Source organism: Capra hircus, chromosome 26 (genome assembly GCF_001704415.2).
Source record: "Capra hircus breed San Clemente chromosome 26, ASM170441v1, whole genome shotgun sequence".
NCBI classification, from domain to species: Eukaryota; Metazoa; Chordata; class Mammalia; order Artiodactyla; family Bovidae; genus Capra; species Capra hircus.
The window spans coordinates 42,909,670-42,933,809 of record NC_030833.1 but is presented as its reverse complement, the minus strand read 5'-3'; the positions used below and the strand labels follow the sequence as shown (position 1 = coordinate 42,933,809).

The 24,140-nt window shown below is 37.5% G+C and overlaps 1 protein-coding gene across 4 annotated transcripts in view; it reads left to right on the top strand.

The window, feature by feature from the left end:
* The window catches only part of A1CF (APOBEC1 complementation factor), a 91,366-nt gene extending 68,206 nt beyond the window's left edge, over positions 1-23,160 (top strand). For 3 of the 4 annotated variants that reach the window (XM_018041641.1, XM_018041644.1, XM_018041645.1), the window contains 6 exons: positions 1,669-1,766; positions 6,759-7,032; positions 8,996-9,201; positions 12,100-12,236; positions 12,955-13,106; positions 16,005-23,160. In XM_018041641.1, coding sequence (XP_017897130.1) covers positions 1,669-1,766; positions 6,759-7,032; positions 8,996-9,201; positions 12,100-12,236; positions 12,955-13,106; positions 16,005-16,156 — 1,019 coding nt within the window. In that variant the 3' untranslated portion in view covers positions 16,157-23,160. The remainder of the gene's footprint in view (positions 1-1,668; positions 1,767-6,758; positions 7,033-8,995; positions 9,202-12,099; positions 12,237-12,954; positions 13,107-16,004) is intronic. The other variant, XM_018041642.1, reaches the window with a different exon arrangement.

Below are 24,140 nucleotides of genomic sequence, written 5' to 3'. Positions count from 1 at the left end.
TATACCCAGGTGACTAACTGAAAAAGGATAATTTGCATAGTAAACTAACAAATTAATATTAAACAAGTTTCTATCTTTAGGCAAAAGTTCTATTTTTAAAATTGAGTAAGCAAGGATATTTTAATAATAAAATGTAAAATCTAAAGCTCAACCATCTTGGTAGAACTTTATTTTTACACATGCCCATCAATATGTACAGCAATCCCTCTACATAGTAATAGGTTGGCTTGTTATTTTTTTTATTACACAAAGAATATACAACAATATTGCAAATATTTGTAAAAACACCAAAGAATACAAATTAAAATATGAAAGTCCCCTTTATTCTCCCCAACTTTTTCCCCATTCCTGCTGTTGTTCAGTCACCAAGTGTGTCTGATTCTTTGCAATCCCGTGGACTGCAGCACTCCAGGCCTTTCTGTCCCTCACCATCTCCCGCAGTTTGTCCAAGTTCATGTCCTTTGAGTTGGTGATGCTTTCCAACCATTTCATTCTCTGCTGCCCTCTTCTCCTTTTGCCCTCAGTCTTTCCCTGCATCAGAATCTTCTCATGAACTAACCCCTATTAACAATTCAATCTTGATCATTTCAGTTCTCTTTCTGTGTGTATATTCATATTTATATGCAATATATATGTGGGTTGGGATTTTATAAATATAAATGCTATAATATTACACTTACTATATTGTAACTTTTTAGATTTAACAACAGGTCCTGAAGGTTTCCATGTAAGTATACATGAAGAGCCTATTTGTTCTCTTTAAAGACTTCTTAGTATTATTTAATACAAATGTACCAGATTTAATCACTCTCATGAAAATGGACATTAAGTTGTTTTATTTTGCTATTTCAACTGACTAGTGTTATTAATATTCTCACGCAAGATCCCTTTGCACATGTGTGAATACTTCTATTAAAGAGATTCCTCTAGTAGGATTAGTGGATATGTACATTGTTTCCAACTTTTGATATTTTAAACCAGCATGGTAAGAAACTATCTTGGTTCTCAGATGTACTTTCATAAATTTTGTTTGTTTGTTTTGATCAAATGAGATAAACAGATGAGAGATCTGAGTTCTAGTTCCTAGCTATGTGAGTTCATAAATTTCACTTACTTTGTCAGAGATTTAGATTCAGAATCTTTAAGTTGAAAACAAATAAAGGTTAAATGAATTAAAAATTAAATTATTGCTAAGTCTCTTCTAACTCTACAATTTTATTGTACAAATCAAAGGAGTCAAGATGTCTTTCTGAGGAAAGAGCCACAAAATTTAAAAAGGTAATTACCTAAATATATAAGATGACCAGTAATTGAGTTCAACTCAACAAATATTTTACCATGTATAAATTAATATCCTTTATATAATATACTGAGAAAGATACCCTTCTATCCTCAAAGATAATAATCTAGGAAGTGGAAAAACAAATCCATAAATAAATATATAAGTAATAAGGCAGAACATAAGTGTTATTAAAGAATTACAAACAAAATCTTTTGTTGAATGTGCAGAATTTTAAACCTGAACACAGGAAATATTCTCAACGGGCTCTTTCAATACTGAATCTCCAAAATAAAAGGTTAAAAAAGATTCTTGCAAGCTAAATGTTTCAGTACACCATGTTCAGCTATCTCAGGCTTGCTATGGAGCTCCTTTCACTCTGCTTCCAGGTGCTGTGGAAAGGGTGAAGAAAATCCGAGACTATGCTTTTGTGCACTTCACTAACCGAGAAGATGCAGTGGAGGCTATGAAAGCTTTAAATGGGAAGGTAATGTAGGACAAAGAAACACTGTGCAGAGATTCCACCGAAATTTGTTGTGGAGGTCTTATTCAGGAGAACAGACCTACAAGTCCATCCCACTCAGGCTTCCTCCATCTCTGACATGGCTGCCTTAATCCATCTAAGATGAACAAAAGGGTGATGGAAAATTCAACAGAGATGTGGCTTATACATCCAATTCTATCTCTAATTTTGGCTGATTTGGACAAGTCCTTGGCCCTCAATTTTTTTAGAAATAGAGAGTTGGAATGGAGTATCCCAAGATGATTTTCCCAATTTCAGTTTTCTCTCATTATTTCAAAGAAATTATGACCTTTGTAGTACAGTATTTGGAAACTGATGATCTGACAAGATGTCAAGGTTATCATTCTGCCCTTATAGTTTGATATTCCAAGTCTGGAAAGCTTGGAATCTCTTCACATTGCCAAGAGTAAGCTCTGGGGAAAACAACTAGTAATATTATATTCTAATTTATAATTTATATATAGAAACCAGTATAGTATTTACTTATTAGTCCCATAATATTGAAAATCTTCTGTAAACCATTTATCATGCTAAGTATTGTTTGGAATACTTAAAGGATCAAACCAAAGATGCTTATCAAAGAGCTAAAAGTCAACTGAGGATTAAGACAAATACTCACACACCTTTGCAAAGTCCAGTCAGATAAATTTTGTTAAAAAAAAAAAATGGGTAAGTGGTGACAATGTTCAAAGAGGAGTGGGTTATTAAGAATCAGAAAATCTTCATAGATGTGAAAAGATAATATTTAAGAGAAGCCCTGGCACTTGGGAAGAATTCCAAAAGGAAAAAAAAAAAACACAAAACATGGCAAAGGAGAGGTAATTTCAGACAGAGGCATAGAATTTGTAAAGAGCAAAGTATAATTGGAGAAGTGTAAAGATGCATTGCCTTGCTATGAATCGAATGAGCATAGGACTGTTTCACCTGCCAGGCCTTGCACTGGTCAATCCTAATAGGAGACAGTTGGCAAAGGGACTAACCATAAAGATATGAGCCCAGGGCAGGAGAATTAAAAGAGAGTGTGCAGGAGCCTGGGGCTCATGCAGTCCTGGAGCCAAGGAGACAAAGGACTAGAGAAGTGACAGGAAACCTAAAGGAGAGAGGAGTGTAAAGAGCAGACCTTGTTCAGAAAAGTAATGAACTTTGGCCAACGGACATATTCAGGCTAAGGTCACCTCATAGAGAGGGAGCCAAGAGAAGAAATAGCTCACACTTGCTGCTCTCTCTCACCAACCTCTGGCCAGGCCTCCCCATTGACTAAATTCAATCATAATCTGGAAGGCCCAGGAGCCCTGAAGGGGAGCCGTGCAGAACTCCCTGTGGGAGCTTGGAGGCTGGCAGCCAATGGGGAGTGGATCTGCAGGGCAAATAGAGGGTCTCTGCACAAGGCCTTCAGACACAGTGGGGCTTATGAGCTATTCCTGGTCTACAGAGTGTGTGCATCCTGCTGTGGGGGCTGCAGACTACTGACTCCAAAACACAAAAAGAAAACTTGAAAGCAAAATATTAATGCATATTTAAATATATCTAGGAAGCAAAATATTATTTCTTCTTCACTGATAATTACATTTAGTGTCATAGTAATATTTCTTTGAAAAAATGTGACAGTTTCTCACTTTGAAAACATTGCTGAGGATACATGATGCTTGCAAAGAAGGGACCATCGTAAATTAAATGCTAAATAATTGCACTGGAATCATCACAGTGAAAAAGTATCCAAACTGTTTCCAGTTTTTGCAGCTGGCATATTTATGGTGGTTTAGACACTAAATTGTGTCCGACTCTTGCTACCCCATGGACTGTAGCCCACCAGGCTCCTCTGTCCATAGGACTTTCCAGGCAAGAATACTAGAGTGGGTTGACATTTCCTTCTCTAGGGGATCTTCTTGATCCAGGGATCAAGCCTGGGTCTCCTGCGCTGCAGGCAGATTCTTTACTGACTGAGCTATCAGGGAAACCCATGGCTAGATATTTTTATAACAACGTATACATGTATTATATAGTTAAATACATATTCAATCTTATTATTAAATACATACATTAAATATTATAATAATACTTAACTGTAATGTGATATGGGAAAAGCAAAAGTAAGTTTGCCTAGAACTATGAAAGTTTTTAAGTATCCATACGGATATTTATATTTAATCTATTAGACAAGGTGAGGCTCTGAAGTTTTTTGTGCAGTGAAGTAATGATCCCATTAACAGTTTAGGGAAATCAACCTATTAAGAACTGAAGTTTCATAGAATAGGGAGAGAGATGAATTGGAACTAGTTAAGTAACTATTAAAGTCACTCAAATGGGAAGAAATAAGGGCTTGAATGAGGGTGAGAATGGAAAGAAGGAGAAAGCTCTACACAGAACTACGCAGGGTGAATTCAAAGGATCCGGGAACTGATTGGATAGAGCAGCGGGAATGAAGGATGAGTCATTTTAGGTTTTCAATATAGAGAACCAGGATAATGATGTTAGGGAAGTCAGGCGGGGAACCTATTTGGACAGAAAGGTGATGAACTGAGCTTTGCAAGTGATTATTCACCTATTCTACAAATACCTGTGAATGTCTACAATGAGAAAGAAATCTCGCTGGGCTTGGAGCTATACAGGTTAATATGATATTGTTCTAGACCTTGAGACACCTAAACAAAATAAGTAAAATACAATAGTTGGTTTCAGTTCAGTTCAGTTCAGCCGCTCAGTCGTGTCCGACTCTTTGCCACCCCATGAATCGCAGCTCCCAGAGTTGGGAGTCCATCACCAACTCCCAGAGTTCACTCAGACTCGCATCCGTCGAGTCAGTGATGTTGAGAACACTGTAAAGGAGCAGAGGCATATTTCAGTAAGAAATCTAACTTTTCAGTAAGGAATCATTTCACTAAAAACATCTCTTGATATAGAAGTGCCTGTAAGTGCAGACCTATTTAGACCTTATCTTTCTTAAGGTAGGAACAAAAACAAAGAATTACATCCAAGGTATTTCTGTAATACTCTAAGTCTGTTTCTTCTAATTGTATCAACATCAATATAATATGGTAGAATATGAGCTGAATTCTCTCTCTGTGTGTGTTCGACCTAAGATATTTGATACTGATTCCTGATACTAAAAAGTAGGGTATATACATGTAACTAGGAACAAGAGGTTGATCCCAAATGATCAGGATGATCATAAAGTATGAATTTTGTCCAGCAGACATCAGTGACCCAGGAACCACTGAACCACCCATGAAACCATCAGCTGCTGTGAAAGGGAATATTTGCAAGAATACTTAAGATTTCTTTTCTTTATTAAAAAAATAATATTCTTATTTGAAAGAAGCTACAAATGCCTCCTCAAAACACCTTGTATCTTTGATAGTAAATATATCAATGTATCAAGTAATTGTTGAGAGCCATCTTTGTCTCTTATGTATGCAAACAACACATAAAAAAGCAAATCACACTTGTAGAACCACACATGGCCATTATTTTCAATATCCAGATCTGTTTGCAAAATGTAAAAAAACTTGTATCAGAAAAGAACCACTTCAAAAATTTTTGAAGGCAAGTTTTAAGTAGCACCTGACTTGAGAAACATTAGTCCTGATCTGCTATTCCTGTTTGTTTAGCAGATCAAAAGTTTGCTTCTTAAGGAAGTATCTCTAGAAGACAAATGCAGAACCCTCAATGATTTCACTTCCTTAAGTAGGGTCCTACTTTTAAGCCTCTCTTCTTTTCCAGTAAAAACTCAGCTATTATGTAGCTCCAAAGAGTAAGACACTTAGCTGGCTGGCAACTGGAAAGGCCTGACTAGGCAATGGCACCCCGCTGCAGGACTTTTGCCTGGAGAAGCCCATGGATGGAGGAGCCTGGTAGGCTGCAGTCCATGGGGTCGCTAAGAGTCGGATACGACTAGGCGACTTCATTCTCACTTTTCACTTTCATGCATTGGAGAAGGAAATGGCAACCCACTCCAGTGTTCTTGCCTGGAGAATCCCAGGGATGGGGGAACCTGGTGGGCTGCCATCTATGGGGTCGCACAGAGTCGCACACGACTCAAGTGACTTAGCAGCAGCAGCAGCAGGCTGCCCATAACAAAGTCTGAACAATTGATAAGATCTTTTATTGATCTTTCATCTTCGTTGCATTGTGCTAGGTACTGGAGATTATATTCCACCCATAATTAACCTAAAATCTCTTAGAATGATGTAATTATATAAGTATGTATTTTAAAATATATCCCATAAAAATATTATATAATTCTGTCTCAGTGACTGTATTCACTTAATAGATTTATAACTAATATGTCAATAGGCAGTGGCCAATTATTGGCCTGTTGACAGATTATATGCAATCTACCAACAAACCATTCAGGGAAAACCCAACTGGCGCACAAAACAAGAACCTAAGAAAAGATGATGCATATGTTGACTGGAAAAACTACACAACCTGAAAGTTGAGAGCTGTTTCATTTTGAGGATATTCTGAGGACTTGAAGCCTGGGAGACAGCCTCTCAATAGTTATAAAGGACTGCTCTGAAGAGGTAAGAGAAGAGCCAGATATATAGGGGTTTTGCGACAAAGATCAGGTAGTTAGAACAAGAGACAACTGGTAAAGAAAACCTGATATCTCAAGTGAAGGAATTTAGCACTTTTCGGTATATGGGAAGATACAAGAGCCTGGGCTCATTGAAATCATTCCTGTGATATGCACCTCAGCTATCTAGGGCCAGTGTCCTGTTCTTTCCCATCCTTCGAGGTCACCACTGGGGGCAGCTGTAATGTGATGGCTTGATGGTTGCAACAGCCTTTGTTTACTGACACGACAGGCAACATTTTCCATTCAAACAGATAAGTGAAATAGTAAACATGGCAGCAAGTAGACTAACCCTTAGAAGGAGACGTGTTACTAGGACTCAGCCACTCCTGGCTGTCTTCATATCTTCTCACATGCTTTTTCCTTACTGTCTACGACAGGTGCTGGACGGGTCACCCATTGAAGTGACCCTAGCCAAACCAGTGGACAAGGACAGTTACGTTCGGTACACCCGAGGAACAGGCGGAAGGGGCTCCATGTTGCAGGGAGAGTACACCTACTCTTTGGGCCACGTTTACGACCCCACCACCACCTACCTTGGAGCCCCTGTCTTCTATGCCCCCCAGGCCTACACAGCGATTCCCAGCCTTCATTTCCCAGCCACCAAAGGACATCTTGGCAGCAGGGCCATTATCCGGGCCCCTTCTGTTAGAGGTAACATTAATCAGCTCTTGTCTTGGATGAAGCTCTGCGATTTCAAACTATGTGTATTGCAATAGACTTGTGTCTAAGTTATGTCTAATTGGATGAGTCTACTGGGAGAAGAGAACTGGAAAATTGCTTATTGAAAATCAAATATGATATTAATATTTGTCCTTTCATAGGAATCTTTTTTCACATTACAACTGGTTATTGAAAAACTTGGTTAGAATACAGTATAAATGAATTTAAGGTATGCATTTGATCTCTGCATAGGCCCATAAAATATACACACACTAAAATTCAAACCCACAATTACTAGTTTCTTCCTTATCATTGTACTACCATATTACAAACATATGTGACGCATTACAAAACTTTCAAATGGGAGCAGTATGGTTCAGTGGAAACCAACTACCTCAAATGTCAAGACACGTGTATTGGATGGCGACTCAGTGCCATCATGTCCATATATAAATCACAAATTATCATAAATATATTCTAACAGATGCATGAGATGCTCTCATCTGACCTCCCCTGAGAAATATGTACAATGCCTTCCAAAAAGCCACATTACTAGGGAAATCAACTTGTTCCTCCAGGATACGGGGAACTAAATAGTAAAAGTCCAAATAGAAAAAATAAATAAATAAACAACTCTCAATCTCATTGCCAAACAAATCTTTCCTACTGAATCCTATGAGAATTCCAAATGTTCAAGCAGTTCTATGACCTCAGTTATTTCAAAAAATGTCAAAGATAAAGAAAGCACTTTTTCAAGAAACTGTCTTGATTTTGCCTAATGGGATCCTTCAGAATGGTTCTGCTAGGAATCAATGCCAACAGAATCTCAATTCTGTCTTCCAAATATGACAACAGTCTGGGCAATTCAACGACAAACTGTATACTTAAATCTATTCTTGGGTTTGACTAGAAGCAAGGGGAATATCCAGATTACTGTGGAAACAATTATCTTACTGTGTTTTACTATTTTTCAGGAGAACTGAATTGGCCATCCTAGGAGTTCTAGCTTCAACTGCCTTGAAAGTTCCATACTCATAATACAGTCACTTCACCCAAAGTTGTAATATAAAAGAAACCTTTAGGAACCTTTTCCTGAAGGAAATCCATTCAGGACAATCTATTTATATGTTTGATGACAAATTATGTCATTAAACCATTGTACATTTATCATCTAAAATCACATCATTAAACAATCCCTCCATTAAGTATAAGTTGTCAACCAGTTGTAATGTAGGAAAAAAACAAACTGTACTCCAAGGGGAAAAATACCTGTCTTATAACAAGAAAGAAATCAATGAATGATATTCATGGATGAAGGGTAATCAACTTTTTATCTCTTTACAGCACTAATAGGAAATCAAAGTAGCAATGTGGCAAAACAAAAAATCAAAAGTAATCTATTAATGAAACTCAACGGAAATTTAAGCCTCACATTAATAGACTATAAGAAAATGGTGTATTTTAAAACACATTTTCTAAACATTGGTTTTCCAACAGGTCATCAGGAATGGTAACATTAGGGAAACGAGAATTCTTTTCTAATTTACTGGTCAAAGACAAAAAGGCAAGACTTAATTTAATACATGTGGTCATATTACACTGTAAAATGTGAAAATATATACCTCCCAACATTTACTAGTCTACAAAAAAATATCAACGCAAATTAACTGAAGAGAGAAATTGCAAAAATTTTCTCTATACCCAAGTTTTAAAGTGGCATGTGTACTTATCTATAGCTTTGATAGTATTGCTTTCTTTTATGCACAGTTTAAAAAAAAAGATGCCTATGGTAAATGCTGTATTATGTTGAGTTTCATTACATTAGAATGCTGGAGTTTTCTATCCATCTTCAGGGCAATAATCAATGTGACTTGGGCTAACTTTTCCATTACAGTAAGATTCAGGGTGATTTTCTGGTGGTTTGATTCAGTTTAATGCCTTCTTACATTCCTAGAAATTTACATGAATGTACCTGTAGGGGCTGCGGGAGTGAGAGGACTGGGCGGCCGTGGCTATTTGGCTTACACAGGCCTGGGCCGGGGATACCAGATCAAAGGAGACAAGAGAGAAGACAGACTCTATGACCTTTTACCTGGGATGGAGCTCACCCCAATGAATCCTGCCACTTTAAAGCCCCAAGGAATTAAACTTGCTCCCCAGGTATGTAATGTTATTCCAGAGGCAGCTTGGATAGTTCGTGTAAGTTGGGTCAAAGACCATCATTCACCATTCATCAATGGATTTGACTTGATCCCTACTTGGGGCTGTAGTCTTGCTTTGTTTTCATTTGTTTTATTACATAGATAAAGTGACCAATCAACATAACACATTGTGAGACAACAGTGGGCACTGAATACCATTGGTCTACTTCAGACTCTTTCTTTTTTGTTTTTCTTAATTATAAAATTTGACATCTTAAATAATCATCCACTGAAATGCAAAAATCCTGAGGACTACTAAGAATTATCAACCAGTACTTTAAAAGAAAACAAAATAAAGCAAGGTTGGTTAGCAAATGAAGAGCACTCACAACAGGGAATGAACAGATTCATCAGAACATCTTTTCTTGGAAACACTATTAAAGTGAAAACACCATGCAATCTGTGGTGTATCATTACTCATATTAACTATGATACACCATCAGTCATGTCAAATCAAGTCTTCTACAGTGATTATATCTGGGCAGTGGCTTGATGTAAATTTTTTTGCGTTCATTTCACAGTTCTAAGTTTCCATATTCCTGCATGAGGGTATGATTTTTATTATTGGAAAATTTAAAGCTATAAAAGTTGTTCCAGTATGGAAACTGAATCACAGGGTTAAAAATAAAACAAAACAGGATCTGTGTTAACCCTCAGACTGTTCCCTCTGGATGTGCATTATGTGTTGGACTCTGCAAAGATACTTTGGCTGAATAATCAATATCGAGTTGACAGTTTACACATCCTAAAGGAAACTTTCTGACTCCCACCCCAAAGGTATAAGCTCCAAATTTATGGAAGTAGCCTTATGATTACAACTGAGTAGAAAACTTGATTTTCTAAAAGCTCATGTTGAATGGTTTCTGGTTTTTTGTTGTTTTTTTTTATTTTGGTTGATTATTTTTGGTAGGATTAATAGCTTTCTTATACATATAAAGGAGCTCATCTATAGTTTCTGCAACCCTCCCCAGGTAATTTTTTTTTTTAAGGATGCCAATTAGAGTAGTAAACAGTATTAATGTGTCTGTTTAAAAGCTTTTGGGGGGCCAGCATTATGCACCAAGTATTACGCTAGGAGCTAAAGATGGAAAAGCAAATATAACATAATTCTTGCCATCAAAAATCATATGGCAACCCAGTGAGAGGATCCTGACACATACATAACTGCAATAAAATCCAGTTAAGTACAACGATGGAGCTTTGGTCAGAAAACACAAAAGCTAGTCATGCAATATATCTTGGGTTAAAACCTAAAATAAGCAATCTAATTAAAGTACTGGGGTATCCAGAAACATTTTAAGGGAAAAAAAAGAATCATTGTTTGTGCATGCTGCACGCCTAGTCACTTCAACCATGTCCGACTGTTTGTGACACCATGGATGGTAGCCCTCTCGGCTCCTCTGTTCATGGGATTCTCCAGGCAAGAATACTGAATGTGTTGCCATGCCCTCCTTCGGGGGATCTTCCTGACCCAGAAACTGAACCCATGTCTCATATGTCTTCTGCTTGGCAGGCGGGTTCTTTACCACTAGCACTACTCGGGAAGCCCCATCATAGTCATAAATTCTACGTAATAGTTCTAGGAGCTACTATAGAGTGTATAATGACCTCTGCTTTTATATTAACCCAGGTGAGAAATTGGACATGCTTTATAGTACCATCAGTAACCATCTCTATGAACTAATGAAAGTTTTAAAAATTAATCTCTCTGAATTTCTGCAACTATGGCTTAGAAATTAAGGGTCATACCACCACCAACCAGCCTAGATGGAGCCTTGACAAATTCTTGGAGGGACTATGAACTTCCAACAAGAAGAGCAGAGGTACTAGGGCTGCCCCGCAAGTCAGGAGTTAGAGTTAAAATCCTTTACACGTGTCTGCACAATGGGCATGAACAAGCAGGCGAGATATCTGCTCGCTCAAGTAACTGACTCTTGCCCTGGAACCTTAGAGAACACTTTGCAGATGAAAAAAGATGCTACCAAGCTAAGAGTACTAAACAGCAAAAGTTGGTAGAGGAAATAGAAACAACCTACAGGTTTAATAAACAAGAAACTGTGCCATTGCGAGCGTTTGCGCGAATGAGATAAGATCCATGGACTCAGTCTAGGGAACGGTTCTACCCCGGGAGTTATTTTTTCAGATTTATGCCTTATGTTGCACAGTGTACTGAATCTGCTGCCCAGCGGGAGCATCAAGGCTTGTGGGCCAACAAAAAATGGTTTCAGGATGAAGAAAATATGTGCCATTAGGAAAGATTTGGTTTGGAGTAACGACAGAAGGCAGCTTCTAAAAATCGGATCACTGTAAAAATAGCCAGAAGTGGTGTTTTGCCAAACAAAAACATGGCAACTATCAACACCCATCTATTCATGTCCATCAAACCTTTAAACTCTTCTTTTGTGAAAATGTAAAGATAAAACCCTCTGACAAATGCCGTGAAATAGGAATGAATCCTTAGGTTATTTTCTCTAACCCACTGTAAACAGAAGGATTCACAGTAATGATGAGTAAATCCAGCTAAACAGTGCTGGAATAGCAATTAAAAAAAAAGAATATATCAAACAAATCGTAAAAGTAAAGTATTGGTAAAAAGTTAGAGCCAATGGACTAAACTAAAAGCATATTAGAATAAATGGTGTGAAAATGATCTTTATGACTTAATAGACATAACATTTTAAATGGAGTTCAAATTGAGTTCATCTTAAATTTTATGAGTCATTAAACCATGTGGCATTTTATATCTTCTCATATTTGCTTAAACTCTGAAGATTCCATTTAAAAACCTGGAAGCTGGAGAAATAATGCAAATGTGACATTTGAAAGAAAAGTCACTTTTATTTTCCCACTCTTGTAGATACTGGAAGAAATCTGTCAGAAAAATAACTGGGGACAACCTGTGTATCAACTTCACTCTGCCATTGGACAAGATCAAAGACAACTCTTCTTATACAAAATAACCATTCCTGCCCTGGCCAGCCAGAATCCTGCCATGTGCGTAACTTCTCATCATTTAGATCTTAGAATAAGAGTCTCTTGTAAATGTAGTGTATGTTTACCACTATCTAAAGAAGATAAATATTCAAGCTTACTACCGACCCATTTTATTCAAAGCATACGTTGAGATGTGTATTTGGGATATTTGTGCCAGCTATGAGACTAGCATCTCAAAGCCGCTAAATTTCAGAGACAATGAAGATCGGGTAGGTACTCTCATCAACCAATGGAAAACTGCAGATATGAAGTGTAATAGAAATGAAAACTATAGCCCATGTTTTTATCTGTGTGCTATTTGGGTTGAACTATATGAAATTACCATTTTATACCTAATAACACCATCCTCTGCCATTTAAATCTTGGACGAAAGACATAACCTCTCTGTTAGACGCTATTACCTTCAGAATTTTACCTTGAGCCTGCATTTCTACACATTTTAGGAACCGTCATGTTTCACATATATATTAGAAAAGGTTTATAATGAGTTGCAAGTACGTTCCAGGAGTGTCATCCCACCCATGTTCTAAATAAGTTCACAAATATTCCGACATGCATAGCTATTTAAAAGGTTTAAAAGCGAAAAGAAAGATAAGTACCCACACAAAATTCCGTTATCCGATCATCTTAAAAAGCATACAGCGCCTTAGCTTTTCATCTGTCTCAGCAGCACACATTTATTAATAAAATGTGCACCCTGCCTGACTCTGCTTTCCAGCCATCCTTTCACACCTCCGAAGCTAAGTGCCTATGTGGATGAAGCAAAGACATACGCGGCTGAGTACACCCTGCAGGCCCTGGGCGTCCCCACTGATGGAGCCGACGCCCAGACCGCCGCTGCTGCCGCCGCTGCTGCTACTGCGTTTCCAGGTTTGGAAAAAATAGCGCCAGAAATGACACCCTACAGAGAGTGTTTGGGAAACCCTCTTGGGTACCATGGACTCACAGAGTTGTCTGTGAACAACATCTACTCTAAATCTGAGTAGTGACCCATTAATGTATGGGCGAGAGAAGAGAGTTGGGCGGCAGGGGTAGGGGCACCTAGTCTTAGCTCAGCTATGAGCATCTACCTGATTGAGAATGAAGCAGTCACTCTGCCTCAGGTTTTGTTTTGGTTTTTACTTTAGTAAGAGAGTTCAGAACTGCCTATGAATAGCTGATATTTATTTGAACTCTAACTATGTGCCAGGCACTCACCAATCTCAGCAATGCTCAGGGCACCACAAGAGACAGACTCTACCATCATGCCCATTGTACAGATAAACAAACCAAGTACTGGAAAGATTAAGCCATTGGTCAAGGTCAATCAGCTCTGAAGCAATCCTTGGACTCCCTCCCCAGTTCTAATCTTCAGTTCTACTCAATCCTACTATTTATTTGCTTTCTGAAAGAAATGTGTAGAGCAGTTTTTAAAAATTATTTGAAGTAAATTCTGTATGTGAGAGGGAGAGAAACGAGAGAGACCCTTTCAATAAGGGGCTAATCAGGCTCATTTTATCTGTTGTTTAATTTAGGTCTGGGGCTGATCACTTAAAGCAAAGCCTATCTGTAGATCAACATGCCTTCAGGGTCACATTTAAAAGACTTTCCCCCATTTATTATGTACCCACAACAAATGCTAATAATTAAAATGAATCCTCTAGAGAGGACCAGACAAGAAATGTCTTTTGGAAATTTTCCTTCAGCAGTTAGTCTGAGCAACTACACTCTTAATAATAAAAGTTTGTATCTTTCAAAGCAATCTATCATTCTGGCTTGTCACTGTTGGCATACTTCCCATAAACCCAAATCAGACTAGACCTAGAAATAGGACATTCCTATCAACTGATTAACTTCTATATGGATCGCATGTGGGTTCGAGAACTGCTATATTCCTCACATCCATAGCAAATGAGAGCCTGCTCTCATTTCCTTTTATTTCTCAAAACTTGCCAATATGTCTTCCATTCTGGCAAGTGAAGCTAAAACTAATCACACTCCACACACAAGTATGATCTCAATTCCAGCTTTGTTCTGTAGAATGGGGAGAAGATGTGTGATGCACGCCTTCAAGGTTTCCAAGCCAACGGCAGCCACTGCCAAGGGCCAGGTCCCTCTTGGGTTGTGCTGGGGCCATAAGCTTTGTGCTCGCTCTCCTTGCAGCAGGGTGTTGACTCATCCATCTTCTGGGGACTTGTGTCAGGCTTCTCAGTTCCTGCAGCAAGTTAAACCCCTGCCTTACAGTGAGCTATACCCCAAGGACATCTAATTCATGTACTGTAAAAATAAATGAGCCACTGCCAGAAGAATTTTAAAGTTTGCTTTCACACTGGAAAGGATTTGCTTTTTACTCAAAAACGTTTTATCTTATCCTCACTTTTATTTGCCCCTACAAGAAATAAAAAATTATATAGAGCAGGAGAATCATCTTGGGAATGCTGAAGAATTTGAGATGATCTTTTATAACTCACTATGAAGTCAAGCAAAGAATAACAGGCTCCAAGGGGAGACTCTGTTCGGAACACAAATACTCTTGCACTTTAGAAATGAGCCAAATTGAAAAAGAAAAACTCAAAATCCCTAAAGATAAAATCTATGCCCCATGCACGTGCGCGCGCGCGCACACACACACACACACACACATATTTTACTTACTTTAGAAATACTGTTTCCAAAGTTATGAAAGTAATTCTTAACACATTTCTTATATCCGTGGAAAATGTACCAAACCCCACTTGTGCATGAGTCAGCATTACTGCCCCAAGGGCAGGAGCCAAGGAGCGGATTCAATTTTTTAAAAACTAGTCCAGCCAGCTTCCTGCCACCACTTCCTGAGAAGCCACCAGAAAGAAATCAATGTGTCTGGGGCTGGGCAGACTTCCACAACACAGAAACCAATGGGCTTTTTAAAAAATAAAAAAATCAGGTCCCCATTCGTTGCTTAAGTATACTTTTCCCGTTTTCTTGTTAGCTTTCACAATTTGGGGATCATCTCAGAGAGAACCAGGTTTTGATCTGAAACATTAACAGGGAAATACTGCTTGTAGATAACAGCTATTATACTCTTTTCTTCAAAAGGGAATATTGATCAGCTAGAAAAACAGTAATATGAAAGTATATGATTATGTCCTTATTACTCAAAGCCCTTGGTTCTCTGACAGGGTGAGCATCAAGGCCTCCACATACACCAAAGACAGACTGATTGGGGGCTTAGGTATTTTTGGCTCTGTCCAGTAGGTCAAAGTATGGCCACACTAGGTATTTGCTTTTATGCCGCTACCTAGGAATGTGCTAACATGTTAAATATTTATCCTACTGGTCTGCGCAGTCCTTACAATCCTGAGTACAGCAATGGATTTTAATATTCTGTTTAGGTGAGGTGGGGGTGCAGTACCGGACCCACAGAGCCCACCCCCCATGCCTTGCCAACCCATCAATTGCCAACCCTCCTTTATAAGTTTTGAGACCCTCTGAAAAAGTTCTGAACCTCAAGCTTTTCTCAACTCAGCATCCTGTGAAGTGTCTGTTTCTTGGGATCTACCCGCAATGTTTCTAGTTTTCTAAGTGAAATGATTCTGACATAGGTGGTTGACCCTATTCTGAGAAACACTGTTCCCTAATGCATGAGTCCAGATATTACGTCTTCAGAGGGCACCTCTTAAAATGTACATACTAATTTGGGGCTTTAAGCAACCATGCTAAATTGTCATCTTTCAGAAAGAAGACAACAAGCCAAAAGGAAGCAAATCTAAACCCCCTTCATGAAGTTTTCTCTGCCTCCTCCTCCAGGCTACGCTGTCCCCAGTCCAACTGCGTCTGTGTCTGCAGCCCAGCTCAAGCAAGCAGTGACCCTGGGACAAGACTTGGCAGCGTATGCAGCATATGAGGTCTACCCCACTTTTGCAGTGACTGCCCGAGGGGATGGATACGGAACCTTCTGAAGACATCTTTGTCTTAAGAATAAAACACACAAACTCAGTCCAGGAGAAATAAACCTCTAACTCAGTCTCCCAATGATCACAATACTTGTCCCAAGTGATGCCTGTCCTGAGACTGTACAACTTATATTAATTGTAAAAATTATGCTAAGAGGACTTTATACCTAACTAAATGCAATGTTAAGGAGCCATTTATCTAAACAGATAGCTAAAGAGTTATTGTCCCCAAACGTTTTTCTTTCAGGGTTCCTGAGGGTTTGGGGAGCATGTTTACAAACCTTGACAAAGTAGAGAGAGACCTTTTAGCCAGCAAGAATTCAGGAGCGAAACAGACTTGGGCAACCAGTAACAACCAAAGGAGCCAAGTAGTTCCAGTCTTAGGCCCTGGCTTACAGCTTTAATACACAGTCACAAAAGACAGAGGGAAGGCAGGAGATGCGTTTCCAAGTCCATTTCCCATTGCCCACTGCATGGGGCATGTTCATAGCCTGGAGCTTGTGAGAGATTGTCCAAGGTTTAAGGGAATCAGCGTCATGTCAGTCTGAAAAATTCCATCCAGTCATTTTGTTGTGGGTCAGGATCTTCTCATCCCCTGCATCCCCTGGGGACTTGGTAATTGATGTGATCTGTTATAGCTATTGTTAAAACAAATCCAGGCCCATCGTTTGTTAACTCATTAGCCCACACCTCTTTTTCCCTAGAACTCCTACCAATCCCAAGGATCCCCAGAAGATAATTGTCATACCAGCATGAAATGACTTTTTCTCATTTTAAACATCCTGACTTGTTCATAGTGATTTATTTTCCTCTCAGTCTCATTTTGCTCATCTTCAATATTGTAAAAATTAAATCAAATCTACAGAATACCATTTATGATACTTTTCCCTATTCACATTGGCTGAAAAGTCACTTCAAACTAAGAGGGGAGTGAAGATTTACTCATATTTCTTTGATGTTTTTGCAGTACCTAGCCCACCATCCAGCATTCAGAGACAGTTATATCATCTTACGTTCAGCCATGGACTCTCTAACCCACCTGTACTAAATCTGCTGAGAAATCCACTGCCTTTTCTTCCTTTCACTTTCAGTAAGTATCAGACCGCTTTACCATATCTGAGTCCTTTGGTCTTGAAAATTATCACAGGAGAACCTCACGTCCATCACTGAATATTAGAAGCTGAGTCTTCAGATATTCAGCAAAGGTGCTATTTATCAAAATCTCCAGAGTTTGAGGCCTCTTCTCTAGAACATCCGAGGTGAGAGTGCTACAGAAACTGGGATGGAGACGGGAGTAGAAGGCACTGCTTTCTTTTTGTACTTGTAAATGATGGCTTTTTGTTCAAAACAGACATAAGCAAAGTCCACACACAGAATACCTATTATGAACCACTGCAGTCTCATTAGTGGTGAAAGACATTCAGTACTCAATTTCCATTTCAAAAATCCCTTGGCCTTTGTAGAATTCTGCAAGACTAAAGGGCGAACATAAACACCAAAGTGTAGAAAAACGTGTTAACTCTTGAATGGAATGCTACGATCCAAATGATCGGTCCAGATTCCAGTCAAAATCAGGTAAATTCCAACAATTACGAGTCCTTGTAACCTTTCAGTTCTGTTAACTCCAGTCAGGTATCGAAGGCTTCAAGGCTACAGCTGAAACACTGAAAGGCCTGGTGCTTTCAATTTTCTGTTTTACTTTTCTTATTTCCAAGGACAGTGTTTCCCAGACTTGACTGCACATTAGAAACACCTGGAGAGCTTTTCAGCCCACCAAAGCCAAGGTCACACCTCATACCAATTACATCAGAATGTCCTGGGATCGGAGCCTGACATCAGTAGTTTTTTGGGTTTTTTTTTAAGATCCTTAGGTGATTCAAGAATGCAGCTAAATTTGGGAACTGCTGTATTCTTTGTATTTCCACTCTGTTTAAAAAAAAATTTTGTTTTAAATTTCACTTTTATTAAGTAGAAAGATGCATGAAGAAAAAATGTCTAATAAATGAAAACAAATAGCCAGATCTTAGTTTTAAATATATTCATCTCATGAGAAGTATAGATGTGACTGTAATTCATACTGGCTTCAAACTCACTCTTGGGCCAAACCAATTCTAAATAGAAGAAAGTGAAAAATATTTCCTTAAGCAATTCTTAGGTTTAAATTTATACCCCCCCCATGGACCTGCTTTCATACTCACGGAGAATAATTACAGTGAAGGCAGGCAAATTTCTACTCAGTCCAAAGAAGCATTTCAAATTCCAAGGATGAAAGTTTCAATGCTCTTTAAAATCTTTGAAAATAAACAGAAAAAAAGTCACTCTGCATGGCTAGTATATGTACAATAGAAGGTCCGATCCAGAGTAGTTTAAAACGTAATCAAAAAGAACAATTAGTTAATATAAGAATCTCTTTATGAGAAAAAAATTATTATTCCAAATTAAATCATAATCACATTTTTAAAGGTTAAGAGCAGAAACATAAATATACAATAATACCAAAGTGTAAAGAAAATTTCCACTGGAATATCAGCTCATTCTTGCTCAAAGGCAAACAAGCATTCATGACATTTACTTCCTGAGTGCTAGTTTTATTCAAGTGAGTAGATACAGTTTTATTTTTTTGCTAAAACTTTATTCTAGTAAAATTTAGGGAATCCCATTTAGAACATAAATCATGAAAATTTCAGTGTGTTCACCATACCATATGTTTTCATTCCCTTTGCCCAAATTAAGTAATGTAGAATAAGTCCCACTGTGATGAATTTGAAACTTTAAAACTTGAGATTTAAATATAAAAGCAAATGTAGAACCACAGTTTCTTTTCACATGTTCATGTTTTTGGACTTCAGAAATTAGCACTTATCTAATACCTATCATTCTTTGTGTATTGATATTTTCCTATTTCTTAATTTATTGCTTAGTAGAAAAAAAATCTCCATAGAAAAATTTAAAATCAACGTACCAAGTGATAAAAACAAAATACCTAAGCCGATAATCTAGAAACATCTAGTAAGTTAGAGTTGGGTTTCTAAATTTGGGTATTAATAGCTTAGTGAGAATTAAAATCAGTCCTATAGTTCTTAGGAGGAGATACAATAGCAGTGAGATTAGATGTCAATTTTTTTTCTCTGTAAAAATGCTCCTTTTCTTAAATTGTTGAATTTCTCTCCCACCCCATTAATATAGCTAGAACTGCCCTTAACTGCCACAAAATATAATTTTCCTAGATGACTATCCATACCCAGCCAACCCTGCTCAAACCTAGTATCATGCCAAACCACACTGTATTCGGGTGACAGCACCCAAAATGCTGCTAGGAAGCTACCTCATGTTAAGAAAACATCAACTTCAAGAAATATCTAACAAATAAGAACATATTTCCAAACCACAGATATTTAACTTTTTAATGGTGGATGGAAATTAAATTATAGCTATGTATTGGTAACAGATATGCAGGAAATTACTTTCAGTCTTACTTAAAAGTTAAAAGTTTTTTTAAAAAATAAAACAAAATATTCTTCCAGTCATATAGATTAGCTTTTCAGAAATGTTACCTCGATGTTAATTTTTAACTTATGTTCTTTTTCACTGCATTTTTAAATGACTATTTTATAGTTCTTTCTCGGGCAACTGGGTCACAATTTGAATTCATGGGGATAGGGAGATTTTTCCAGGGTGCCTTGGCAGAATAAGGGTCAATAAAGAAAGCTAGGATTTATCAGTAAATTGTCTTGTATTCAAAGCTACAAAGTTTGATAAAGTTTGTTATTATTGTACAACTCCAGCCCTAGCCCAGATTTCCCAAAAGGAACTTAGAACTAAAAGGGAACAATACAAGTCCATAGTCATGTATCCCCTTCACCCTTGAACTCATATAGAAGTTTCCAGGAGGCAAAAACAAAGCTACAGTTTAAACTAGAGAATCCTTACTTTTCATATTTTGTAGATACATTTTTATATACTGTAAAGACATCTATTAGAGACAAACTAAGTTTCAAATATGATACCATAAGTGAACTTTGTGATAAACACTTTTAAGAGAAAATATTAATAGCACAACTTAGGAATTTTAATATATTTATTGAAAGAGAAGACAATAGACATTCCTACCTGACAAGCAACAGCTGTCTACTGGTTTTGTTAATTTGTCAAATCTGATGTTGATATTTCACTTCATTCTAGCAATATCTTGAAAATACTCTCAGTTAAATGAGATCATAGTCATAAAACATGTCAAGTATTCACCAGGCTATATATTTGTATTTGCCAACATTAGAACAAAGCCAAACATATCCTGCTATAATTAGTGAAACTACTAGGAAAATAAGATATTTTTTCTGACTCCCCCCGTACCTATCTCTTTACTTATGGGGTAAAACATAAAATTTTTTTTTACTCAATAAAAAAATGGGTATAGAATATTCTATTGCCCTGCAAATGCCAACATTTTAAAAGCCAGCTTTTTCTTGCAATGTTATACAGAATATAGAATGAACAGGTATAATAGGGACAGCAATGTATACCTTGAACACAGAGACTCATTTATGGAAGATAGCAGGCTTTACACATGCCCCGTTGCCCTCAGTTTTGTAGGAAAGATAAAACAATACCTTATACTTTAGCTAGCAGTGAAGAGAAGTTCATAACCAATCTTGAAGTAAAAAACAATATGAAACCAGAAGGCTGCATTCATTCAAAAATGCCTGGAATAAAATATAGAATACTTCTGTATCTACCTCTCTCTTGTGGACATCTCTCCTATTTTGAGGGAGAAATCAAGAAAAGAAGATGCCCCCACTCTCTCTTCGCATATGTTACTTTGCCTAAAAGGGAGGAGAAATAGCAAGAAATAGCTCTTTAAAGAAAGTAAGCTGCCAGCAGGAATTTCTTAGAGACAAACGAGCATCCACGCCACTCATTGTTTAATAGCATCTCTCTGGAGTGACTGCACATCCTGGTTTGCCAGGACAGTGTAGGCTTACATTTGTTGTCCCATTATAAATATTAACTATCAACAATTAAAACAAACAATTGTCCCCCTTACTCTCAAACATGTCTCAGTTTAGACAACAAATTATACAGTGACTCCATCTTTGCGGCTCTTTTTGTTTTCTTGATGTTGTCAGTGTGGCTTTATTGTCTCCAGCGCAGATATAGCTTAAACTAAAAGACCTGACCACTTCTTGCTGACTGGGGTAGGAACATGGTGAACATAACAATGCATCATCTTCTCCTCCAGCGTTACCCTCGATCCACTGTCTGTCTAGCTGAGTCTCTATGACCCCATTCTGGCCCTTGCTTTCTTCCCACTGCCCCTGGGTGCCTGTTATTCACTGAGCTAGCAGCCACTTGGCCAAAGAGTGCAGCAGAAAAGATGAAAAATAGCCCTTAGAGGCATGTGCTTGGTCTGTCAAAATCTGGAGGGCATTTGCAAGGTCTTAGAGCACTTGCTGGTTTCTTTCTTTCTTGAACCAAGTTACCTGCACCTCAAAACAGAAAGGATTTCCTATATAAAGCTTCACAGTAAGAGGCATGTTGCCTTTTCCCCTCCTTCTGTGTCTTACAGATTTGCTCAAACACTAACTCCCTTGCATTTAATTCACCATTATGGTTATTTATCAACTATTCTTCACCCCTCATCTTCATATAATCCCATATAAAGATTTTATTATTTGTAATGGAAAATAATACTAATAGATAGAAATTCCTGTTAAAAAGGAAAGTTTTTCACTCTTCCTTTATTCTCTTTACTGAGTGTTATTAGTCTCTATTGCTATTAGACCACAAAAATATTCATAAAATGTATGATCAGTCTGTTTTACTATGCACTTACTCTTATGCCAGAAACTGTGAATACAAATTTTTTAAAAAGTTTTTTCTCTCAGTGGGGTACACAGTCTAGTGATCCATTATGCAGTTTTTAAAAATGAATATAATTGCACATATTTAAGTACATCAGCTGGTAGGTTTTGTCATTTAGTCAGAATCCTCAAAATAAATCAACTCTGCTCTAAACTTTATTTCCAGCCAAACACTAGGTTGGTACAGTAGGCCTTTTTAAAGACAAATAAGTAAAAATTAGTTTTCAAATATTTTCCCCAGGAGAAACATAACAGACTATCCAAAAATTTTAAAAGGAAGAAAAAATATAGTTAGAGATCCAGGGGAGCTTTAAAACATGGAGTTGACAAATTCACTTATTGACTTATGATCTTAATGAGCAGGGATCCATGCTTTTTATTTACTTGAGAACATTTTGGTTATTAACTATTTCTATTTTCTAAGTATACCTGTGTTTATAAAATTTAACAAAGTTTAACAATCCTTGTCTATACCTTTATTTCTTTCCAGTAGATGATTTACAATGAAGTATACACACTTTTTCCAAACGTAAATTTTGAAACTTTGCATTTTCTGCAATAATTCATAAGAGAGATTTGAGCTCCTAGGCTGAAGATCAGTCTGTTTAAATCAATTTGTTATTATCAGTGGTTTAAAGATGTGATGTAATTATTGGCATTTTATCCCTATTTCTTCATGAGTTCTTTTTTTTTTTCTACTTTTCTGACTACAATATAGCCAGATATTATCTCTACTCTTGATAAAAAGCATGCTGTCTGCAAAATGCATCTCTAGTTTCTAGATGTTAAGCAATTTCTTGCTTCTTTTCCTTCTTGCTATTATTGACATTATTTATGTGAAGTTAGTTAGCTGAGGTACCAAAGAAAGAAACGAAAACAGTGTTAAAGAGTGTGCATAAGGCACTTATTTTTGTACTTTGCGTACAATGTTTTATAAAACTCTGTGATCTATCTAAATATACTGAGTAAAATTACAACATTCATTCATCGGGAAAGTAATCATTGGTTTGGAAGATATAAGGCGCACTATAGAAGCATAAAGCTCATAAGATAATCAATAATGTGATATTGTAATGATTAGTGTAATTCCAGGATGGTAAAATGATTTTAATTGAATTTTCAAGTACCATTATAAAATTTTAAAAAGGATCAACATGTGTTGCTGATTCATTTTCCTTTCCTGAAAATTAAAATTTTCCCTCTTTGAGTAAATACCTAAATATTAATGATCCATAGTTGCAATATTTCCTTTGGTGACTTCTTTGCATCCACATCTTTTATAAAAGTTTCCTCTGGTGCAACTTCTGAGAGTAAATGTAACTTTTAATGATTGAATGCATTATTTTCCAATCAATAAAGAAAACAAGAATACTCAGAAACAAAAAATAATGAGAAAAACATGGCTCCAGAAAGGTAAGTGGACCCTGAAGTCAACATTTACCCTGGGGTTCCTACTGTTCCCTTAAAAGACAAGAGCAGAGAGGTCAGCACACCATCCCTGGAGACCAAATCCAGCTGCCTGTGCTTTGCTGGACCTTGAGCTATGGATGGTTGCTGTTGTTTAAAGGACTGAACTATTTTTACATTTTAAAAATTTGTTTTGAAAAAAAGAAAGGAAGAATTTGTGACAAGGACCACAGGTGGCCCACACAGACTAAGACTTTACTATCTGGCTCTTTACAAAAAGTTTGCCAACCCTGTAGACATTTTGACAGCACCCCAAATAGCAGCTTAAATAAGACAGCAATTCACTGTCCCTCCCCTAAAGTCCCAAAAGGCAATACAATGCTGATATTGTGCTTCCCAATGTCATAAACAGAAGGTCTCTCTTCTAGCTGTTTTCCCTGCATGGTGTCAATCTCATGACCTAAAATTATGGCACTTAGGCATTCCAAATTGGAGGATGGAGGAAGGACAAAGAAGAAGAAGGGATACCTACTAGCTGTCCCACAAGGGGGTTATTGGAAGCTGCCACACAACACTTCAGCTTCCAACCCATCAGCTGGAACTTAGGCCCACGGCCACCCCTAGCTGCAGAAAATGAGTGGGAAGTGTAGTCTTCACCTGGGCAACCATCAGAAATTTTGCAGTCCATGGGGTTGCAAAGAGTTGGACATGATTTAGCGACG